A 16,557-nucleotide genomic window follows, 5' to 3' on the forward strand; every position below is an offset into this window, starting at 1 on the left:
TCCTTGGCATGTTTCAGTCACCTCAGCACAGCTCTTAAGACACAGATGATTTGCTTGCGAGATGAGACTAGGTGACCTTTTAAAATTACTTAAAGTTCTGTTTTTCTCTGATTGCCATTAAATACTTTGAAATTTAAGATTAATAGGGCAATTTCTGCTCTTGGAGCTGTTCTTTTAAGATGTCTGCAAATTCAGGAAGCGTCCACTGTGTGGTTTGTTCTGAAATCACAGTTAGGTTGTCAAGGGCTTTTTCTTTCAACCGTAAAGACAAGAGACATATAACAAACCGATTCTGAATTTAATTATGGACAGATAAGGGTTTTTTATGTGGGATCTGATTTGAGGGGGCACAGCCCACAACAAAGAATTAATTCCATTGCAAATTAAATGGCTGTGATACTTGGGCTGTTTGAAAATGAGTTAATCTGAGAGGAGGAAAGCTGGAAAAAAAATGTTTTCTCCGAGATGGAAAAATGGGAATGGAGTAGATGTCAGGAAACTAACCACAGGTTTGGTGCAGTTCTTTGCACTTCATTGGCACCTGAGAATCCCAAATGCAGGCATAACTTCATTGCACTGAGCTGCTTGTGCAGCATCCCCATCCCCATCGACACCTAATGCATCACAGGGTTATGCTGGCCTGAGCTGCATTATATAGGAAGCTCAATCTTTTAGCAGTGATCCAGTGCAAGTCCTTTCTCCTCTATTTCCAGCTGATGGGCTCGCAGCGTACAGCAGAGCTTGGTCCTGACTCTTAAGTGTATGACCTGGCATTTTTAAAAATCTTTATTAATTCCAGATGTATTACAGTAATATCTTTATGATGCCTTAATCCTTGTCAGCAACAAGAGCTTCCATCCATCTACAGATGTCATTAGCAAATATCCACTTTCAGTGCCAGGGGCATTAATGAAGATCTAAACCAAGAGAGAGCTCAAAAATGGTACTTATGGACTTTTTAGCTTTGCCCAGCTTCTCTGGAAACTAAGTTTCTTTAACTTCTCTAATTTGCATCAGCTCAAGCTCATCTGTGAAAACTGAGTCTACCAGACAGGTGAACTTCTGTCTGTGCCATTCTTGTTATCTTTGCTTCTCTCTGCTGTGGGGTTGATGTTATTGGCATTGTTGAAAACAGAAGAAATAATTTTAGTTGCAGAACTGTATCTAGATAATCCATGGCATCTGCCCCACGGTCACGTGGTGACTTCTTTTCTTTCACTTCTGTTACTCGCAAAGCTGAAAAGCCGAGGAGTTCTTTTAAATCCCTCCCAGGATCAGCTTGACTTTTGCTGCTTCTCACTATATCCCTGTTTTTCTTGAATTTCTGATGCACAAGTTTGGTTTTGTTTTTGTGATCAGTCCTTATTCTGTCTCCTTTTCTGCTAATACCCCAATGCATTCAATTAAGTTTGGAGTAAGATTGTTTTATTTGGGTTTTAGTCATGGCTAGTGATTGTACTGAAAATGAGAAAGGTCTTCTGCAGTTAAAAATTAAAATCAACAAGCCTGTCCTAAATGTACCTTTCCACTTGGCTCCAAGTGTCACCACCCCACCTTTTGCAAGCACCTTCCAGGTGTCCCCATTGATTTGGGACTCTTTTTCCTGCACAGGAGAGTTAAGGGACTGGAAGGTGATGGCATAGGAAATGTTCAGAGGGTTAAGAAAACATCTTGTAGCTCTACCTTCTCTTGAAGGATGCTTTCCAAGACTTTTAGGCCACCCCTTCTTGTCCTGAGGCTATCCAAGAGTCTCCTCTTGCAAATTATTGCCCCTTGCTGGGGAGATGACAGCAGAATTTGCAATTTGCAGAAATCACATGGCAAGCCTCTGACATCCTCCATCCACTTCGTTGTGCTAATTAGTTTACTTTATCAAACTTCGTCTTTCTGGCAGTGGGATTCTTGATTTCAAAGTGGATGCTGTTTAAACTTCCATTTACTGTAAATTAAATTAATTTGTGAACACTTGACCCTGAGTTAGTACTTATTTCATCCCTAATTCTAAATAAAGTACTTACCAAAACTGAGCATAATGCCAAACCTTCTCTTGTTAGTTTGGGGAATGTTTGTGGAAGAAGCCTGTCAGATATTCCTGAATGTACCAGCCAGACCTTACTGTCAGGATTAGCATTTGTTCTTCCATTTATACTTGGGAATTTATTTTCCCATAATAACATGGTTCCTGGTGTTACTACACTAGGAAGTCTGTCTCTCCATTTCACGTGAATGAGGATCAGTCTTGAAGACGGAGCTACCTGAGCAGAATGTCTTCATGCTTCCCCAAAGATGACACCAGCTGTTGTCACTGCTTCCCTCTCTAAATTTAAGAAAACAGCATTTCTGTATATATTTTGAGGGGAGGGAGTTTGGCTTCTTCAGGCTGGCTTCTGCCTAATGATCTTTTGAAGTGTAACTTCAAAGCATGGGCTTGTTTCCTAAACGCTGTTGGGAGGCTCGTTCAGGGGGAAGGATAATCTAGCCGCTTGTTTGTTTTTGATACGGGCTTGGAGCTCTTCCAGTTGCTCGATAGCTGGGGTCCATCTGCGATGGCAGCATCCATGCCACAGCACTACCAAATGCACAAACCCTAATAGCACCATGGGCAAACAGCAGACCTCAGAATGAAGGAGGAAAGATATTTATAAGGTGGCTTAACTCCAGGCTGGCTGGAGGAAGTTATCCCTTATGTGTGTCTCACATCCTACTAGAACAAGCGTTGGCTCCCTGGATTGGCTGGCTGAGCTTATCCACTGTAGTGGTCTGTACATGTAGCACTGGCTTAAGTGGAGATCCGCTGTTAGTCATTTTGATTGAATCTTCTTAGGAGAGGCTATTCTGGTCCTGGATCAGCATAGGTGCTCTTATGAGGATGGTAAACCCCACAGCTGGTGTGGCTGAGGCAGGCGTCTGCATCCTCATGTGCCCTTCTAGTGTTGGTGTGTGGCTTCCCTCGGTGCACAGCAGGCGGGTGGGTTCTCAGGAGTAGTATTAAAGTTAAATATAGTAAGGCTGCCGGTTGTTGCCATCTTGGGGGAGTATCAGGCAAGGCCTGTTGCAGGCATACATTGGGAGGAGAGGCAGGCTGAGACTCACAGGGTGACCCTGGCTCTCCTCCTGGCCCCAGGCTTTCAGCTCGCCTCTGTTTTCAGCTGCTGAGGTGAATCCTGTGGCTCCATGTCCAACCTCTGCTTCCTCTCTCACAGAGCATCCACGCAGCTCCCAGACAAGCACTTTCCAGGCAACACCTGTGTCTTAATGATTTTAATGAGCTTAATCAGTTCTTGGGTGTTTCTGTTGCTGTTTTCAGTATCTTTGCTGTTGCTGTCATTGTTCCCTAGTGCTTAGTGAAATATGAGAAGCAATTGTACAGGGTTACTGAAGATTTCCTAGCCACATTTTATTTTGTACTGGGGACTAACTAGTATTTATGCTGCTTATTGCTACCTGGAGATCTCATCAGATACTTTTACTTTAGTTCTTCACTTGCACCTGTGGCGAAATTGGCTTTCACAGGGCTGGCATTTTGCTGAGCCACATTTTCCTTTATTCTTTCTGGGTTGTTTTACTCCTTGAAGGCTTCTTTTATAGATCTTGTTTGCTTGTCACTAACATCTAGTTGTGAGATCTGCCCATCTTGTGAATTCCTGTATCATATTCCTCCTTAACTCTTCCACTTTGCTACTGAAGAGACTAAACAAGGACCCACAGTAGCCTGGTGCTTTCCTCTGTCTGCACCACTTTGCATGTTTATTGGAAGCAACACTGTGGCTGTAACTCGGCTCTTTCTTTGTGCATCCCCCAGGTGCATCCATTGTGGAGTTGTCTTCATGACCCTCGCCATGCTGAAAGTGCACATCCATGAGAAACACTGCGAAGTCTTCCACAAGTGTTCTTTTTGCCCGATGGCCTTCAAGTCAGCTGACAGCACCACGGCTCACATGACCAGCCAGCACCCAGCAGAGCCTCACAAGACTACTCAGTAAGTATTTTGGTTTTATCTCTTCTTCTCCTTTGCTGGGTAGCTCCAGGATTCCCCCTTTCCCTCCAGTTTTTTTCTGGTTTTGGTTTCTGTCCTCATATGAGAAGATCTCTCACTTTGTCTGCCAGTGGGGGTCTGTTCCTAGCTGCAGCATGTTCTCCTTGGTATGAACATCGTTTCCTGGGTAGGAGGAGAGGGGTTTGGGCAGGGAAGAGCTAAACATCCATAAAAGGAACTTGTTGCCTTATTCTCCAGCAGGACCCAAAGTGGCACCTCTTGCTAGATGGCTCCAGGGCAACTGCTGTATCTGGCATTCAAAAGGAAGAGGAGAGTTCCACCATGCAGCATTACCCTGAAAAATCACTAGAGAGAAACCTCCTGTTTTTTCCACTCTGTAGTTTTGTCCTCCAAGGCTTGAGCTAGTGCCTAAAATGCGTGCTTTAAAGGAGGAACTATGGAAAGATGGGATTGAAAGTAATGTGTAGATAGCTAGTGTACTTTCAGTTTGCTCCCATCTGTCTGCACTTACCCCCCCCCCAGGTAGTTATGCATATGCATAGAAGTAAACTTATTTTTAGAAAGCTGTGGTATGTGCCTGAGGCATTTTGTTGTTCTTCCCAGTTGAGTTAATGGTTCAGTTGTCGACATGGGTGTGTGTTAACAATACATTGAGAGCACAGCCATCCTCAGAAGCCCATCCCTTTCTGAAGTTGCTGAGATAACTTTTTCCACTGTCTTGTTAAGATAACTAACGAAGAGAGACTGAGTTTCCTTTTTTTAATTGTTCCAGGGTGATCTACAAATGCTCTTGCGAGACAGTCTTTAACAAGAAGAAGCTGCTCCAAGAGCACTTCCAGCAGAACACCAACAAGTTGCTAGTGGGAGTGTTTAAGTGCCCACATTGTCAGCTGGTGTATATGCAGAAACAGCAGTTAATGCAGCATGTTAAGGTAAGTAACTCCCACCACTTACTGAATATGAGATCCTATATTTTAAGTTCATAGAGAGTTTACATCAACTGTGTGAAGTAATTGGTTGAAGAAGTGGAAGGTTCTTGAGGAATATATCAGTGGAAAAATAGACTACAATGATTTACAGTATTATCTGGAAACATCAGTGGTGCATTTTGTGTTAGTTGATAATAATGCAGGCAGTTACTCTTATCTATATGTAATTTAACCTTATGACAAAGGCTTGTTTTCTACAGGTAAATCTTTTTGATATTAAACTCAAGGAAGTGAATAAATTGGGGCAGGAGCTTTATCTTTGGTTGGGAGACTGGGATAAGTATTCTCTGACCACAGTGTTACTCAATTTATATAATGAAAGCTGAATGTCCTTCTTTTGAGTGCTCACCTGAAGAACTTTAGCCCCTTTGCAGCTGCCTCAGAGAGAGACTGCATGGCATTTAACACCCCACTTCCCTGCCTGCCCCACTTGCCTGCAGAACCATACCAGATTGCAAGAGGGGAGTGACAGAGGCAGAAGTGATTGCCCTGAAGGTACCAGCCTTTGGGAGGTGGGGCCGCCACCTTGTGTGCATCCATGCTGGCACCACTCAGGCTGCTCCAGAAGGTGGTCCGAAGTGGATAGTTGTGTGCAACACTAAAACTTTGTGGAAATGGTGGTCTGGAGAGTGCTTTGAACCTGCCCTCCCTCAGTAATGGTTCATATTGCAATAAGCACTGCAATAATCTCGCTATCATTTATCGCTCTTTTATAAGTATGAAAAGCCGGTTGTTGTCCATTTGGTGGTGGTTTCTAGCGGGACACGTGTGAGGACTTGCAGATCTGATTATCCCATAAATGTGTGAGCGCCACATTTTTCTGTTGTCTTAGTATGTTTCTATGTACAGCGTCTAACAACACTGCTGTGGAAATCCTCTCGGAAGATTTCTTGCTGGCATTCTGAAGAAAGAGCTTGCAAAATCGTATTTCCCTTTGATTAGGAAAAAAAGGGACTTTTTTTTTTTAATCAGTGACTTTGTTTTGTTGATACTTACACTTAAAAAGCAAGAAGATTCGTTAGCTCACTCCTAAAAGCAAAAAGCATTCAAAACTACTTCTTTGCTCTCTCCCTCATGTCTTTAACTTGCAAATTTGGAAATGCTTTGCATGCAGTAATGAATATAAAATTTGAAGCCCTCCTCTGAAGTTGATGATTGCTAATCTTCCTGTATTATAGCTAGGAAAATAGAGTTGAGATTAAGGCGCGGACCTTCAAAGAGGCATTCAACCCCAATGCTAAAAGAGGGCTTGAGTTGAGGTACACAGCTTGTTGTGGCTCATTTGTAAATCCCATGCCCAGGGACCTGCCTGCAACAGTTTGTGCACCAGCACACTGATATCTCCGCAACAAAACTTTTGTCTTTTAACCACGAGGCTGTATTTGGCCATCAACAGGTCTTTGAGATGGTAATTGAAGAAGGCTTTTGGCTGTGGCAGGGTAGTAATTGCACTAACCCATCTCTCCTATCAGATCCTGCTTCTTTATGCAATATAGAGTTTATAGGAGGTGCTGCATAATGTGTACCTACATGCAAAATAGAGAAACCGTGTGCCTTCTCATCTTTCCTGGCTTCCCGTTGTTAATGCGTAAAAGTAGGAGTTAGAAGGTCTGGTTCCTGTTATTGGTTTTGCAGAGAAGTCAGTTCATTTTTCTCTGCTCCTTTTTTTTACCCCCAGTGGTGTAGTAACAGGAGAAATGGGTGCTAATGTACTCTTTGCTCAGAAAACGCTCTTGAGATTTCCAGGTAGGGAGAAGGGTGAATTGTTCGTTACCATAAATAGCTGGCAATGCTGCGGAGCAGCTATCATTGCCCTGCCGTAGCATGCAAGAGCTTCTGCGGACATCAGCTGGATCAGGTGCGAAGCACGCAGGCTTCTCAGATGAGACCTTGTGTTTTGAAGTTTGTTTGGTGTGTAACCCACAGAAAGACTTCCAAAGGCCTGGGGCCTTCGTGTGTTGAAACTTTACCCGTTATGACTTACTGTGCACAATTAAACCTCTAAATTATCCCTTTTGTGTGGATGAACTGTTGTTGTTCCTAGGGGAGTATCTTGAGGTTTCTTTGGTATGTTGCTATTTTACTTGCTTTTGCTTTCCCACAGCTCTTCATTTCTGGATTATTTTCCTTACGTTCAGTTTTCTTTGTTAAAATAACTTTTTGGGGGACTTTGGATTTTGACCTGTTGAACAACCAAAGGAATATGCCTGGAGACATATTCCTTGTAAGACTGGTTTCTGGCTTTATGCTGGCTTTTATTTGTCAGGAGCAAAGTTTTGAACCGTGAAAATGTAAATAGCAATAGACAATGCAGAATTTAAGAAAGTGGAGTTGGAGGAACTGAGAGGTTGTCTCTTCCCATCCCTTGAGCAAAGATGAAGCAGCTTTGGAGCCCCCAAGATAACAGCAAACATTCAATTCAGAGCTTACCAAAGCTCTGTGTTTTTAGAGCTTAGGCTCTTAAAACAGTGACGGTTAACATTTCTCTTCTATTACATCTTCCCTGTTTAACCAGAGTTCTCAGAACTCATCCAAAATGTTAAACAGGCACCACCAAGGGGCGCTGTTGTCATGCAGAAAACATGAATAGACGCTTCATATTTCTTGGGAAAATCTCTTGCTGGGGCAAGCACTGCAGCCAGCTTCATGGGGAAATGAGAGGATGTGCAGGAGCAAGACGTCAACATATTGTTTGCGGGAGTAGGGGACTTTATTTATTTAAATAGTAGATGTTATTTATTTATAAATAAAGGTGTATAATATGAATTACATATAAATGTTATGTGTCATTCCATTATTATCTAGGGTGTTCATGGAGTCCCCCAAAATCCTGAGGAGCTCTCAAACTTTCGACAGAAATCTGAGAAGGCATCAAGGAACCAGGTTCATACCGCACCAAAGGAGCTGTCAGTAGCCAATGGGACTTCCCACTCCTCTCTGCCAAGGAAGGACATGAGGATGGAAGGGCACAATCCCGAATCCAAGTCCAGACTGAGAAGAACTGGTTGGACTTGCAAGGAATGTTCACAGTGGATCCCCGATCGGGAAACCTATGTGTCCCACATGAAGAGAAGTCATGGGAGGGTAAGGACTCAGATGAAACACTTCAACTAAGTAACAAGATATTTTTAGCAAAAGAGTCTGATAATTGTTAATATTTGGGGCAAAAAGAAATGGAGAATCTGTTTTCCAGCTCACTGAGGAGTAAGCTCAGGACCAGAATAAAAAAAATGAGGTAGCCTGTAGTAAGCACACTTTCTGTCCTTGATCATATACTCTACAACCTGCATACCTCATCCTCTTTGCTGTTCCTTCTCCCACTACATCTAATGTCAGGCTTCCTCTTTGGCTCATCTGAGTAAGTGGATGGAACGTCATGTCTTCTTCAGCTGCTGGTTCAACAGTCTTATCTAAACTATGTACACTCAAAGTTACAGAAGGACATACAGTTCCTCTGCATGATGTATTGTTTGGTATATATCACCGCGTCTAACTGGGGAAGAGTAATAGACTCATGCAGTGCACAGAGCTATCATTGTAAGAACTGTAAATCTCGATTTTTGTGGTTTCATCCAGCTCAAGCCTTGTGTTGTCTTGACCTACTTCTGTCAAGCTAATCCTTACTCGCTGGCAGAACATAGGCCAAGATGTGTGCAGCCAGATTTCTTAGTACTTTGGCATCAGGACTTCTTGTTTGATATACTGAGTCACCCTTCTTGAGTCCCATCAGCAGAGGCTGTGGAAATCTGGATCGTGGTCTTTGATTCCTTGACTTGAGGGATGCTGGATTGTCCCACTTGATAAGCAGAAAGAGAAGAAGATGGGGCCAGGGTGACAATGCTGGATTTTCCCATTTGATTTTTACAGAAGTAGGAAATTTGCCAAATATTTAAGTTCAATATGTATTGATTAATGTATTGTATGTTTAAGTGCCCACAGTATGGGCGTTGTATTCATTAAACAAGTCTAAGATGATTTTAAATTAAATGCATGCAGGTTATACAAAGGACTGTAGGAAAAGGAGGAGGATAGTTACAGGGCAGAGTTTTGTAGGGCGACATGGATATCATACATGGATAACAAGTGGGACTATGTGGTGCTCTTTAACATCTTGCCCTTTTATCGTGCTGAATTACAAGGACAGAGAAGACTAAGTGGGCTTGTACTTCACACCAGGGTCCTGCCTTCTGGGGCAGAAGGGACCTTCCACTGAATTAATTCTGCAGAGGGTCCTATAGTGAAATGAGCCCACAGGAGAAGCAGCTAATGCAATTTCTATTAAAAAAAAAAATCAAGCGTATGCTTTAGCTAGCCCTGGTTTTTATAAGACCAGTGCTGGTATTAGCCAACTGTTGGGCTGAGTATTAGTGGGACCCCAAAATCTCAGTGATCTTTATCAGTGGAAGGGGGATTTTTTGCACCTGAGCGGTAAGGTCCAGATAAAGAGCATGGGAATGTTAGAATCCAGTCAGCACCTTCCATCTCCCTGTTATTAAAAGATATTTCTGTTCTTCTGCTAGTCTATGAAGAGATATCCCTGTCGACAGTGTGAACGCTCATTTAATGCCTCCAACAGTCTGCGTAGACACATCCGCAATAATCATGACACAGCAAAGAAAGTTTATACTTGCCGGTACGTACTGAATGCCACTTTTCAAATTTGTTTTCAATGACAGGCTAATCCTTCAAGTTTGGAAGCCGTTTGTAATAGATCTTGTGTGCTCCTGTCTACTCCAGGCTATAAGTTACTGAGGGAGAGTCAGAAGAAGAGTATGTTAAACGTGAGAGACTTGGTGGCTAAAATAAATCCTTGCTTTTGACTGCACAATACCCTTTGGAAACTTAGAGTGAGGTTTGATTTGAGATCTGCAGGTGCAAAATGAGAATTATATTGTGCACCCTTCTGGAACAGCCGATAAAATGTTGGGCCAATCTTTCACTACTTCGTGGTTGGTATAGTCATGCATCACTCTTGTGCCTTCCCCATGAAAAAATGGTACAAAAGGTGTGTAAAATCCTAATGAACCAGGGCACTAGATCTTGCTACCACTTTACGCAGGCAGAACTGACTGCACAAGCTGCAGAGCAATGGAGAATTAAGGCTGCTGGACTTGCTTGGGAAGACACACCTCAAAGTTGGAAAATGGATTTGGACCCTTCAGATGAGCTATGTAAATCAGCAGTGAATGAAGATCATTGGTGGTGAACATATTTTAACTGTGAATATAGTTTTCAGTTCAGGACAAAGCCCAGTGCCTACAAAACTGTCTGTACAACTGCTGTGTTCTCATCTGCTGTTGCAGAATAAGTCATATGCTGAGCGACTGTGCCGACTTGCTTCCTGTCTCATTCTGACACATCCTTCTGAAACAGCATTAAAGCACAGTTGTGTTGGAAGTTTGCAGTGATGTAGGTTGTGGGATTATTTTTTAATTTAACTAAAATTTTGGTTTAATGCAAGTATTTCTGAAGAGTGTGTTGTCACTTTACTGCACTTAAGTTACTAAAAGCCTGTTTTGAAGAGTACATCCCTCGTGTACTTTATTTCTTTGGACTGCCTCGTGAGCCACAATAGCTTTTAGTAAATGGATAAAGTATTGGCATCACCACTGGGGCCTGATAGGAATACATTCCTGACTCATTTTTCAGCCGGGACTTCTAAACTTTCTATTTCTTGTAACTGTGCTCTGACTTGGAACCTCTGGAGAAGATGAAATGTTGGCTCCCAGTATGTTTCATTCTGCTTTAAGTTTGTGGGTGATGGTCTTTGGAGTTATGTGCACCTGATTTGTATAAATCTATTCTGTCTGGATCAATTTTTTTCAAAGTGGAGTGTATCAGAATCAAAATGAACATCAGGCCTAGCTGGGAAGAAGGATTTGTATGGAAATACCTAACAACCCGGGACGTGCCAGCCTACCGTATGCATTAGGTTGTACAGGCCCTGGAGTCCAGTTTTTCTGTTACTTTTCAGAACGACACACAGTTGTGGATCCACAGCTTCACCTAAGGGTCCACGATCATGCCATGTTTACAGCAAAGAATACACAGCTAGAAATTCAAGTGATTTGTGATTGTATTTAATTCTTATGCTTGTAGTTGCTCTTTCTCAAAAATCTATTGATGAAGTCTTAATTGGACAGTGGTTGTGCTCTCTTTAATCATTGTAGTGGGAGACTTACTGAAATCACAGCCCTCAAATGAAACCTCTTCCTTGAAATTCTTGTCGTAGCACCTCCAACAGCTGGTCTTTGTTTGGATCCAAGGTCTTCTCTTCAGTCTCCCCTTTGATCTCTCTTAGTTTGTCCAGAGCGCTGTTCTAAAAATCTCCACCGTGACTGTTGCTTGCAAATCCTCCCATCTCTTTGAATTCCTTGTCGACTCCTTTCTGCACTCTCTAAGGCATCACATCTCTGCTGCTCCTTTTTTTTTCCCTTGGTTGCTGGTGTCTGTTTTCCTTCTTCCCACCAGGCAGTTTGTATCAGTCTCGCCTGTTACTCCTTTCAGTGGTTTTGCCTTAACTTCATGTCACCCTCTTCTCCTGGGTTTCCACGTGAAGAATGAGTGCAGTTTGTCATTGAACTGACAATTGAATATTTTTGTGACTCCAGCATGCTGTCTTGTAGGTGACCTCCCTCTGGCTTCTAACATTTCAAACTGTAATTTCCCCTTCTGCCCCTGGCCTGCTTAGGTTTCTGCCTTCTGTTAAATTTGTAGGGAGAAACCAGTGATGGAGGACTTGCTTGAACACCCTCCTGCCAAGCTTGTCACTGCAGTAATTCAGGTTAGGAAGGCATCTTTCACGGCTCACATGTAAAGAATTCTAAATTAGGACAAATTGCAAAATATTCTGATATTTTGTGTATTTTCTTTCATAATTTCCTTGGTTATTTTTATGAGAACTTGCTCTTATTTTCCAAGTCTTAAGTACAAACTATCTGGAACGCTGGATTTTCAACATGTTTATTTTTGATAAGTACCACTTAATAACCTCTCATCTTTCCTCCATGAGGGAGAATTCCATCGTTATTAAATATTGATTTATCATCTAAGCAGTTCCTGTTAAAAACCAGAAGTATTCAATGAGCATGTCTGCATTTTCACATCATTACTGACTGTTGTTTTATTTCCATCTAGTTACTGGAAGATCAGTAGGAATCTTCTTCTCTCTTAAATTAAAAGATGGCTTTGTTGCCCAGAGACACTTCATCTCCTCTCTGTTGCTTTTCATCCCTTGCTGCTTACATTTCAACTGCAATTTGTGCATTTCAGAGAAGTCTGGTGTTATTTGCCTCATTGCTCAGGTCAATGCATAGCTGATGGACCTTCCACATGTCACGCTGGCAGGCAGCAGAAGAGTACAAAGTCAATCTTGGGTTCCCCAGTTGCTAACGGAGACCTCTGTGTACTTCACCATGCTGCAGAGGGATGTTTTATGTATCTCCAAGACCTGGCACTTACTTCCAGTAGACCTCGGTCATCCAGGAGTAAAGGTTAATAGATGGCACATCCCCTTCACATCTCCTTTTGAAATGTCAACCATGCTGTCTAGCAGCTGTTGAATCCTACCAAGTTGTAACAAGAATAGTTACATATAAATGATGCATTCATGAGTGCTTCTGCCTAGGTTATTGTTATTAAAGTTGGAAGTTCAGCAGTTCTGTAAGAATTTTAAGTGTGTTATGATTCACATGGTCTTGTGGATGTGATGCTGCACTGGTGCTTGGGAATGCTAGATGCAGAACCTGGTTCTGCTGCAGGCCTCCTCAGTGTTACATAAGTCCTGAGGTCCCTCTGTGCGTAGGTCTGAAAGTTGTTTTTCTCCCATGCATTTTCCATCTTGATTATTTATGTTGTACTTATGTAGCACATATCACAGTGGGCCTGATCTCCACTGGTCCCTGTATTTATTTAGTACTGTACTGTAAATAAGATGTGCCCTACTCTCATTCTCATTCATGCTTACTGTGGTAAATTCTAAACTGTTCTAGATTTCTCTCAGGGGTAATGTTTTATTATTAAAACGATGATTTGTTGCATATTTTGGTAATCTAATAGTACATTACTCACCAGCCTCTGTCTCCAATGACACCTATTGATTTGGCACATAATGAAGACCTGTTTGGATGGAAACAAACAGCTGGGCATTTCCTCTAATAAATTTTATTCCTTTTTGTATTTCCAAGGTACTGCACAGATGAAAATCAGACATTTCCTCAGCCGTTCATGCTGGAGAATCACATCAGCCTCATGCACGGCATCAAAAACCCAGACTTATCCCAGATGGCCAAAGCAAAAGCTCCAGAGAGAGACACAGCAGAAGTAACCGATATATTTTCATTGAAAAATAAATGTACCTGGCTAGGAGCTGCTCACTTGGGGTGTTATGTCGAGCCGCAGCCTTGTGGCAGTCAAGCCCTCTCGTCCACGTGGCAGATTTCCTTCCCCTCCTCTCAACTCCATCCCGTTTGCTTCTCTCTGGCAGTGTCAGGATCAGAACTGGAAGTGCAGCTGAGGGCAACATATCTTGCATTTTTCAAGATATTCTTGAACGTGTGGCCCTGTGTTTTACTGGCCTTTTTTCAGTCTATTTTGTAACCAGGTCTAATGTAGGTTTGTTATTACCCTTGTTCTCCCCTGCCACTCTGTTCATGAGCCTGGTACATTTTTCCTCTTTTTCTCTTGTTTTTAATGCTAGTTACGAAAGATTTCCTTTCTGTCTTAAAATACTTATTAGATCCATTACCTACAAGAACTGCATTCCTCCTAAGTAGGGTTGTGTAGTTTTTTTCAGCAAATGTAATTGTTCAACTGATTTTATTTCAGGTTGGTTTAGAGTGAAGGGTTGGCTGATTGGGCTTCTTTACTCCATTAACTTTAAAAATAGACATACGTTTTCCATATCACTGCAATTTTTCATTCATCTGTACCCTAGCGTTGAGGGATTACAGCCAAAACTGACCTCCCTCTGTGTTTATGTCGTAAGGAAACCTGCAGTAACTCAAGAATTCACTTCCATGGGCTGGTGGCTGCTTCCCCCAAGTAGAGCCGATGTACACGGCTGAACGGGGCAGATGGTGGCTTCACATGTCTCCAGCTGGGTCTGCAAATACAAGCCTATAAGCTGTATCTTAAACAAAGACTGCTCAATGCTGCTGGCTAAGGAGAGAACAAAGTCACGTGAAGGGACATATGCAAGTGAGCCACCCTTATGGGAGGAGAAGCATGCTGCAGGATTATAAGACAAAGGGGATGAGTTAATGAGAGAAGCCATGAAGAAAAATCCTGAGTGGAGGGGAAATTGTTCAGAGTTAAATCTGAGAAGCATTGTCTAGGCTAATGACCATCCCCGTGTCCCTCAGCTGTCCCTGCTCTGTGGGCTCCTCCTTCCCACACCAAGTTTTCTTTCCCCATCATATTTCTGCCCAGCCAACCCCTCCCAGGTCTCCCATCTCATGTGGCAGCACAGCAGTTGAGATCCTGCATGTTGGGATGAGGTGTTTGGGTACCGGTAGGAAAGGCAATGCAACAGGGGTTCGTTTAGTTCGTATCAAAATACGACCGATGTGTATTCACCCTCAGGTGTCTTCAGATATGCATGTAGAATTTAGCATTTATTCTTCCATGGGCTAAAACAATAAAGTAACTTTTTAATCTTATTTTTCTAAGGCAAAATCTCCAAAGAGGATGGCAACGGATGAGCTGGGTGAGGCAGTGACCGCTGCAGGTTCAGATGCGCCAGCAGCCAAAAAATTGAAAGCACATTGGAAATGTGCTAAATGCGGATTTGCGACAGACATCAGTACTGAGTTTCAGGAACACATACCTCGGCACAAGACAGACAGCTCCACCTACCAGTGCTTGTTCTGTGGCTTGTGCTACACCTCTCACATCTCTTTGAACAGACACCTCTTCATTGTTCATAAAGTAAAAGATGAGGAGGAGGAGGAAGAGGAGGAGGAAGAGGAGGAGGAGGAAGATGATGAAAGGCAGAAGTTACAAAGGGAGATGAGTGAGAATGGACATGAGGGGTATAATGGCGAGATGAACACTACAGTGGAAGAAGAAAACCTGAAATGCAAAGAGTGCAAAAGTGACTCAGCTCTTTGTGAACACAGTCAGACGTGTGGCGTGGAGGGTCGTAATAGCACCTCACAGAACAATCATTCAAAGTCTCTTAAGACTTAAAAACAAAAAACCCCTTTTGGTTGGTCGGGAGTTTTTTGTTGGGGGATTTTTACTCAAAATACAGGGTGGGGATGGGGTGAATCTTTGAAATATTCTGTTGATTTCTTGGGATGGACATTGCTTTCCGTTGACTTCTATTTGTAAGGGAAATTAAAGAAGAAAAAAAACCCTTGCTATTGCATCATAAGCACTAACTCTCTGCCAGACCAGAGAGGTGAAAAGGGAAAGCAGGGCGAGAATCCTCACTGGAGCTTGTCCAACTCCTGAGGATCAAGGAGCACTTTCTGCAGCTGCAGTTTCCTTAAGATGAGCTCTCTTCCTTTGGGTGTGCACTGCCTCAGCCTCTGCCCGGAGACCCAGCCTTGCCTTCCCTATCTCGCTTTCTTTCTCCTATTTATGACTTCTTTTTTCTCTTCCCATGCTGCCTTTGTTTTACTCATTTTAACTTGTAATGCTGTCTCAGCAAAACACGCTTGTCAGGACCGTGCTGGCCAATCCAGGATCTTCTGTATTACACAGGATGGGTTCAAACTGTAAGCTGTGCTGATTTTTCTTTGCCCAAATAACAACCGTATTTTCCAAAAGGCAATTTAGTGAAGTGTCTTGGACATGAATCATCCTGAAAGAGAATTTTGTAGCCCCTGTCTTCTCAGGTGAGCATAGTTCAAAGCCACGTGTCACATTAAGGAGGGCCTGGTGCCCCTCGGGGACTCGCTGGCTGCGAGTCAGTGGAGTTGCACTGCCGGAGGCCATTCCGGGGCTGGGTACAGCTGGGCCCGATGCTCGGTGGCTCATTGCAGCAGGGAGCTTGGGCAGAGCCAGGTGGCAGGTTGGCACCATCTGCAGAAGGGGAAAAGATGCCCTGCCTCCGTCCATTGTGTCAGCTGGAGTGAAGCTGTCCTGGCACTCCTGACAGTGTTGGCTTGGTGCCAGGGTTCCCTGACTGGCTTATTCTGAGCTGCTGCGGCAGAGGAGCGGAGCGCAGCCTGCAGAGGTGTTGGCAGAAGCAGGACGCGTTGTCCTGTGGCGCTGAGGGCTGGCACTCTGTCCGTAGCTCTTCTCCCGCCACAGCTCGGCGTTACCTGTCACTTGGGAGATGTTTCTTTCTGTGTAGTCATATTGACTCTGTTTCCTTCGTTGTTCCCCCGTCACACACGTGCTTCGTGTAATATAATTATCTTCTATACCATTATTTTTTTTATTATGTTGAGCCAGAACCCTGCTCGTTATTGTTTACGATAACAATGTTTAAATAATTTAAGAACTATTTATCTAATTGCATTTGGATCGCTCACCTTCTTGTCTCGACGTGTTTTGATACAAACAGTTGGACTCTTTGTATTTTTTGATACGGTGTACGTTAGCCTAGGGGATGTTTTACCA

The 16,557-nt window shown here is 43.0% G+C and overlaps 1 protein-coding gene across 1 annotated transcript in view; it reads left to right on the forward strand.

The window, feature by feature from the left end:
- ZNF592 (zinc finger protein 592) overlaps window positions 1-15,174 on the forward strand; it is a 38,590-nt gene extending 23,416 nt beyond the window's left edge. The window contains exons 4-9 of the mRNA XM_009696121.1: window positions 3,803-3,979; window positions 4,770-4,929; window positions 7,792-8,070; window positions 9,507-9,619; window positions 13,173-13,308; window positions 14,656-15,174. Of these exons, the coding sequence (XP_009694423.1) occupies window positions 3,803-3,979; window positions 4,770-4,929; window positions 7,792-8,070; window positions 9,507-9,619; window positions 13,173-13,308; window positions 14,656-15,174 (1,384 nt within the window). The remainder of the gene's footprint in view (window positions 1-3,802; window positions 3,980-4,769; window positions 4,930-7,791; window positions 8,071-9,506; window positions 9,620-13,172; window positions 13,309-14,655) is intronic.
- Window positions 15,175-16,557: the final 1,383 nt, after the last annotated feature.

This window comes from Cariama cristata, unplaced genomic scaffold (assembly GCF_000690535.1).
Source record: "Cariama cristata isolate BGI_N322 unplaced genomic scaffold, ASM69053v1 scaffold19922, whole genome shotgun sequence".
Lineage (NCBI taxonomy): Eukaryota > Metazoa > Chordata > Aves > Cariamiformes > Cariamidae > Cariama > Cariama cristata.